This window comes from Impatiens glandulifera, chromosome 1 (assembly GCF_907164915.1).
Source record: "Impatiens glandulifera chromosome 1, dImpGla2.1, whole genome shotgun sequence".
Classification (NCBI taxonomy): domain Eukaryota; kingdom Viridiplantae; phylum Streptophyta; class Magnoliopsida; order Ericales; family Balsaminaceae; genus Impatiens; species Impatiens glandulifera.
In genome coordinates, this window is record NC_061862.1 from 53,468,865 (window position 1) to 53,476,975 (window position 8,111).

At 31.4% G+C, this 8,111-nt stretch overlaps 1 protein-coding gene across 1 annotated transcript; it reads left to right on the forward strand.

Moving 5' to 3' along the window:
* Positions 1-263: 263 nt before the first annotated feature.
* LOC124936461 (cation/calcium exchanger 4-like) lies at positions 264-2,499 on the forward strand. Its single transcript, XM_047476965.1, has one exon. The coding sequence runs from the start codon at positions 525-527 to the stop codon at positions 2,406-2,408; it is 1,884 nt and encodes a 627-aa protein (XP_047332921.1). The 5' UTR covers positions 264-524; the 3' UTR covers positions 2,409-2,499.
* The last annotated feature ends 5,612 nt before the right edge of the window (positions 2,500-8,111 follow it).

Here is an 8,111-nt window from a genome sequence, read left to right on the forward strand (position 1 = left end):
TGTATTATCAATATTGATTAGTTATATTTTAATTGTTATAAATTAAATTATACTAATAAAAAAAATTATGAAAAATATATTTAATAAAAAAAATCCTATAATTTAATAAAAAAGAATTTAAATTAAAAAATCCTTCATCAATGACACAAATAAACAATAACTAAATTTACCTTTAATAAAAGAAATAATATAAATAAAAAAAATATAAATTATTAAAACATAGTTTCTTGGGAAAATTGATGGTTTTTACAGTGAAGATTCAACCAAGGTGGGGGGAGAAGGCGATGACCCGGGAAACTTCGCGGAAGCCAAACGCTACCCGCCGATTGCTCTGGCAAACGAAACCCAATTGCATGCTATTCACTTCTTTGGCTAGCTCTTCGTCGGATACATAATTCTCACTAGGTCTCGAATGCGTTTGATCTCAACAAATTTGATCTTTTGATCTGAATCTCATCTTCTCCTGGCAAATCAAACCCCACCCCCCACGGTAGAATCTATCTGGGTTAAGAAGGAAAAGCGAAATGGCGGAGTTCATCCGGGATCATAGGAGAAAACTCCGTCAATATCGTTTCTTTTTCAATGGATTATCTTCCCTACTACTTCTCTTATTCTTTTATAACAGGGTAGACATCTTGCGGAATCCACTCCTCACTGGGTCGCCTTCTTCTTCTATTACTCGATTGAGCTGGAGAAGTGATGTAAATCCCACTTCAAATCGCCGGCAATTGGTTGAGGTTAGAGTCAATTCGTCTGTAATTAATAATAGCATTAGTGCGACCGTAAAAGAATCGGAGGTTTGTTCTGGATTATTGAATCACTTAGGCTTTTCAAGCCGTTGTGAATTCTTGAAAGCTTATCCTCACTGTTCTTCAGACGGATTCTTTGACTATATTAAATTTTACTACTGTGATTGTCAAGAGAGTGCAATCAGTTTCGTTGTTCTAGCTGTTTGGCTAGCTGTTCTATTTTATCTATTGGGTAATACAGCAGCAGATTATTTCTGTTGTTCCTTAGAAAAGCTCTCAACTTTATTAGCTCTATCTCCAACAGTTGCTGGTGTAACCCTTCTCCCACTTGGAAATGGTGCTCCGGATGTATTCGCGAGTATTGCAGCTTTTGCTGGAAAAGACAATGGAGAAGTCGGTCTCAATAGTGTACTAGGTGGGGCAGTTTTCGTAACATGCATTGTTGTTGGTATTGTTTCTCTATGTGTTGCAGATCAGGAAGTTCGTATTGACAGAAAATGCTTCATTAGAGATGTTAGTTTCTTCATTCTAACTCTGCTGTCTCTTTCGTTAATTCTCCTCGTTGGAAGAGTTAGTGTTTTCGCATCCATTGCTTTCGTTTCCATTTATGCTGTTTATGCTTTTGTTGTGGCTGCAAACGAATTGTGGAGAAACCATGGGAAAAGATTGACTATGGATGCTATCAATCCGTTACTTCCAGTTGGAGGGAGTTTAGGGAATGATTTGTTTGATGTGGAAAATGACAGAGATGCACCTCAGATCAACAATTCGTTGCCCCAGTGGATGTGGGCGTCGAATGTAGCGATATACTCGAACCAGTTTCTGAAAGGGGACGGCGATAAGCTTATATGGGGTTGGAACGACGAGAGCATGGGAACTAACCAAGATCGTTCTTTAACTTTGTCTAGGTTTTGCTCTCTAGTGGAGTTTCCGTTAACAATTCCAAGACGACTTACAATTCCATTAGTCGATGAGGAGAATTGGTCAAAGCCCTATGCTGTCTCTAGCGCATTACTGTCCCCTGTTCTTCTTTCCTTTCTATGGAATTCTCAAGATGGAACCAATTCATCTGTTGTTTACTTGCTTGGTGTTTTATCCGGTTGCTTGCTTGGTTTTCTTGCGAATCGAAACACGAGAGCAGACCACCCGCCTCAAACATTTATGCTCGGTTGGGTTTTGGGCGGTTTCTTCATGAGTATAATCTGGTTCTACATGATTGCGAATGAGCTAGTTTCGTTATTGGTTGGAATGGGTGTGATTCTTGGTGTGAATCCTTCTATTCTAGGATTGACTGTTTTGGCATGGGGAAATTCAATGGGGGATTTGGTATCGAATACTGCATTAGCATTGAACGGTGGGGATGGAGTGCAGATCGCATTTTCTGGTTGCTACGCTGGACCCATGTTCAACACGCTTGTTGGTTTGGGTGTCTCGATGATGTTAAGGGCTTGGTCTGAGAAACCGAGTTCTTATGTTGTACCGAAAGATGGGAGTTTGTTATACACGATGGGATTTCTGTTGTGTGGACTTGTTTGGGCGGTTGTGGTTCTTCCTAGAAATGAGATGCGGCCTACTAGGATGTTTGGAATTGGACTTATTGTACTCTATTTGATGTTTCTATTGGTTAGAATCAGCAGTAGCGCGGTCGGGCTAGTATAATTGTTTTTTGGAACATGCTCACACTTGTAAAAAAAAGTTTCAGTTTTGGTTCTCTTCTGTAATGAAAATTGTTGGATCTGCGTACTTTTCATATTCTGCGATTGTAGGTATTTGAGAAGAGGATGTGATTTATTGAATCGAAATTGAAGTCGAGATTTTTGCATTGAAATCGAGGTCCAGATCTTGCAGCTTCCTGGAAATGTTCATAATTGAAGCTTGAATTTGATACATGTACATTGAAGGCAAAATTGGCTATATAGACACAAATTTACAACCATTACCATTTTATGTGATACTTAAGTTTTTGGATGAGTTTTAAGGAAGATGATGCAAAAATATTTTTTACTAAAAGAAAACAATGTAATGACTATGAATTATGTTAATTTATTAAACATACTTTGAAAGTCATATAATGTATGTTTTTAGTTTTCTACAAAACTAAGGATGTGACTAAATTTTGGTGGGGTTCTATTTCATTAAAGAGGAAAAGTAATATTGTGTGATTTGGATAAAGTTACTAAAGGAGGTTTGGGTTTGAAACTTTTAAAAGGAACTAGTTTATTTATTAAAAACATTGTGCTCTATTTGCTATATAAGTTTGGAGAATGTTGAAAGAAATGGTATTTATATATTTTAGTTCTAAAAGGAATATAATGAACCCATTTAATAACATTTTTTTTTTCTATAATTAGATTTAGAATGAATTTGAAAAAATATTATTAATAAATTTATGAATATATGTTTAATTAACCTATATTTCATATTATTATTTCAATCTAATTAGACATTTGGATGATATTTAAAAAATATATATTTCCTATTAAAGGTAAGTTTGATTAAGTTTATATTCAGCCTATTCCCTCCATTTTATTCTAAGTATGTTTCTTAAAATTCAGCTCATACTTAGTTTATTTTTTTCAACTTATTAGATAGAATAGGGTAGAGAAAAAATTGTATTTAAACGCAAAATATATTAATTATAATTTTTACGTTAACTTATTACACAAAATTACTGTAACAGATTATTACACAAATGTTGAATCAAACGCACCATAAATTTATTGATATTTCCCTGTGAAGAAGTAAAAAATGTTTCAAAATAATCTAATTTTTAAGTTATAAAAGTCTATCATCTTATAAATATAATTATATCAAAATAATGGATACAAATCAAAAATACATTTTATATCACAAAAACATCAAAAAGTTCAATTACACTTCCAATGCTACTCAAATTTATTTGTTCAATCATACTCTACATGGGATGATTATCATCCAACATTAAGGTCTTACCTTTAAAACAAATAATCTGAAAAAAAAAAACTTATAATAAATTAAGCTTATCAAATATATTCAGCCTTAACTTTTCGAATAGGTTAAATGTTATAAAAAATATATACTAGTGTTAAATGAATAATTTGGGTCATATGTAATCAAGCGCCAACTATGTCTGACATGTATGGACCCTTGAGATTAAAAACAAATTTATTATGGGTTAAATGGGTTAATACGAGATTATTGAAAGGAGAAATCAATATATGAACATGACAAATCAAAAATGAAATGACATGGTCTTTGAAGAAAACCTAAAAATCAGTGAAGAAGCATATCAGATGATGAAGTTCAGAATTAGTAATGGAAAGGAAATATTATTTTGGTACGATCCATGGCTAGAGAATAATCCTATAATTCTTTGGGAGGAATTCCAATCTATTAGAATCAGAATCAAAAGAAATCGTCTCATGTACTAAGTCTACAACTTTATTCTTAGGAGTATTTCAAAAAGGGTCAAAATTCTGAATCTGACCAATAATATGTAGTTCAATTGAAACACTAATACAAAGTAACAAAGAGCTTGAATATTGTTATGAATGGAAAGTTCTTGGCAGAAAAGACATGGGAGATCATTAGAATAAATGAGGTGGTGATCGATTGACATAAAGTAGTCTGGCCTTCAAAGGTTATACTTCGACACTAATTCATCATTTGACTGACATTCAGGAAAAGATTGGCGACAAGAGACAAAATTAAGAAGTATATAAATATTCTAGACATCAATTGCCCAACTTGCGCAGTAAAAGAGAAAAATATTGACCACCTGTTTGGGGACTAAGCATTTGTATCCAAGTTGTGGATTAATTTTGCTCAGAACATGAATATCATTAACTTTTTAGGTACATTGAACGAAATCATAGAGCTTGTAAGGGTGATAGCTTATACGCGAATATTTTCAAATGCTTTTTTGGAGATCTGATCTACAATACCAAGAGAGAAAGAAATACAAGAATTCATAGCACGAATAAGAGAACCGAAGGAAAAAGGTTTGAGATAATATTATTTCTGATGACAACGCTCTCATACATATATGGATGGGAATTCTAATTAATGAAGACAGTTAGAAACTCAGTCAAAGGTGGAATATCCACTATAAAATCATAAAAGGAAGAAATGTTAAAATAGTTCTTGTTTGATGGCTTGTTTGTAATTCAATTGTTTGTTATTCTGTTTGTTTTGTAATTCAGTTGTTTGAACATCATGTTATCATGTTGTATTTTCAACAAAATTAGGGTCTATCCAACTTTATTTTTGAAACTCATTTTCCATATTTTGAGATTTTTTAAGAAAATAACACTAAGCTATTTTCCAAAAAAAAATATTCTACAACTTTGTTTTAAAAAAAAAATACTCTACAACTTTTTAAGCAAATAATTCAATTTTTCAAAAACATTTTAGAGTTAGAATTTTATCTATTTTTTTTATAAAAAAATTCAATCTTTCACACGTTAATATCATTTTACCATTAAATTCCTAATTTAAACAACTAAAATATTTTAGTTTGGGTTGGATTGTTTTTTTTTTTAAATCTAACTATAATCAAACAACACTTTGTTCACACTCTAATAATTATATCACTCAATACATTAATAAAAATAATAAAATATCTTATATATTTCTTTTAAAAAAATATTTATTATTATACATTAATATCCTCGTTTGAAGTAAGTTTTTTTATACTTTTCTGCGGTTTTACTGATTTGTTTTGTAAATTCACTCTCTATCACATTTATATAATTCTAATAGTAAAAAATCATTAATTTCATCCACTAAAATACTTTTATTTTATTTTTATAAAATTTAAATTTTAAATATAAAAAAATATTATAATAATTTAATCAATTAAAAACCCAAATAATTTACTTTTCATCAAACCATCTCATTTGAACAAATTCTAAAAAAATCCTATAAATAACCAAAATATTGAAACAATCCTTAGAGTATTTTGTTATCAAAATAAAATACTCACCTCCTAAAAAATTACCATCATTAACATTTTTTAAATAATTTTTTACCAAGCTCGCATTTTAATTTTTATTAAATTTAAATTTTAAATAATAAATAATTTTAATAATTAAACCAACTAAAATCTCAAATAACCTAATTTTTTTCTTTTTTATGAAACAGAGTATTTTAGACAAAATTAAAAAAAAAAATCAAAACAATCTCTTAGGCTCGTTTGATGTGTGACATTTTTGATTTTTTTTTTTAATTTTATCTCAAAATCAACCTCATTTCATCCATCATTTAACCATATAATCACTCATTTTATTTAAATACCAAAATTATAATTTATAACTCTAAAAAAGAAGAGAGATAAAATTAAAGATATTTTCATTGTTCTAAAAACCGTTCTGGTCATAACCCGACTTTTTTGAGCGAACTTCGGTTCGATCGGTCCAATTAGTTAAACCACTGATTTACCGGATTTTAATTATTTAAAAAAAAAAAAAAATTTAAATATATTAGTATGTAAAGAGAAATGATAAATCCAATTAAATGTTAGCGAAAGCAAGGCCACGAATCCTACGTGGCCTTGCCACGTGGCCAGGAGAGAGAGAAAAAATTTGAAAAAAAAACAAAAAAAAAACGTTTCACTTTCCCCCTCTTTCTTCTTTTCATTTCACATTTTCGGCGATCGTTCTCTTTTTTCTTTGGCGATTTGGCTCTCCGTTCCGGCATCCCGATTTCTTCTATTTTCTTCATCTTCTTTCGATAAAAAATGGTATGTTTTGAAGCTCTCCTTCATGTATCTCCACTTCCTTCATTTAGGTTTAGGGTAGGTCCAGGTTCATACTACTTTTCTTTTCAGGCTGATGTTGGTCTAGGTACATCACCCGACAAGACTCCAAGATCTCCAAGGACTCCAAGATAAATAAGAATTCTTATCTTTTAGAAACATAGATCATTTTGATGATTTTGATATCTGTTAGGATTTAGCGATTAGGGTTTCACGATAGAAAAGTATATAGCGTAGAAACGATTTTGATATATTATGTCCCGAAAGGTTTATTAACTGCATATTGTGTCCCGAAAGTGAGGTTTTGGGACCTGAAAGTATGGTTTAGGGTCCCGAAATGGTGGCTCTCCCGAAATGGTAGTTTCTTGTCCTGAAAGTGTAGTTTTGGAACCCGAAAGAGTGGTTTCGAGACCTGAATGTATGGTTTAGGGTTATATTATTTTTGATATCCATAAAGTATCCCTGAAATTGACTGTATATTGTGTCCCGAAAGGGTGGTTTCGGGACATGAAAGTGTGGTTTCAGGACCCGAAAGTATGGTTTATGGTTATATTGTTTTTGATATCCATAAAGTGTCCCTGAAATTGGTTGTATATTGTGTCCCGAAAGAGTGCTTTCGGGACCCGAAAGTGTGATTTTGGGACCCGAAAGTGTGGTTTTGGGACCCAAAAGTGTGGTTTCTTGTCCCGAAACCACACTTTCGGATAGGGTTATAAATGAATCAAATATTTTTTATTCGATTCGGTATTCGTATTCGAATTTTGATATTCGTATTCATAATTTTGTGATTCGAATTCGAATAAAAACATTCGATTCGACTAATAAACGAATACGAATACAAAATCAAGATATTCGATTCAGTATTCGCTAATATTCGATTAAATATTCGATTATATATATATATACCGTTTTATTAATTTTAGTTTTATAAATATTAGGAGCAAGAACAACCGATCGATGTCATGTTGCAAACCACTTGATTTGCAAGCCATGAAGGATTCGAATATTGATTTACAAACCACTTTAATGAAATGTTCTTTTGATAACTATTGTTTATGTTATGTTACGCGGAAGTTTAATTAACGTCTTGCATTGCATTGCATTGGGAGTTGAATATTGAAATCGTAATTTGAACATTATTATTTAATTTTTATTAGGTAATTTTATTGAATATTGTTATATATTATGTAAAAATATTAATTTTCAAATTTTTGAATAAATTGTATAAAATATGTTTTAAAAAAAATCGAATCGAATACTCGAATCGGATCGAATAATACGAATATCAATTTCAAATCGAATACGAATCACATTAATTATTCAAAGAAATTTCGAATATAAATACGAATATTCGAATACTTTCACGAATACGAATCGAATACAATAATATTCGCTTCGATTCGATTCGTTTACAACCCTACTTTTGGGTCCTAAAACCACCATTTCAGGACACAATATGTTGGTTTCTTTTCTCGAAACCGTAGTTTCAGGACCCGAATTGGTTAATTTATTTGATTATCTATCTGCTTTATGGTTTCTAAATGCTTATCTTTTGTTTTTGTAGAGCAAATAAACGTAAAAGGAATGCCCAAGAAACCAAAGCAGCCCCCAAAGGCGCCCCACACAAC

Coding starts and splice junctions, on each gene's coding strand:
- LOC124936461 (XM_047476965.1), top strand. CDS start 525: ATGGCGGAGTTCATCCGGGATCATAGGAGAAAACTCCGTCAATATCGT.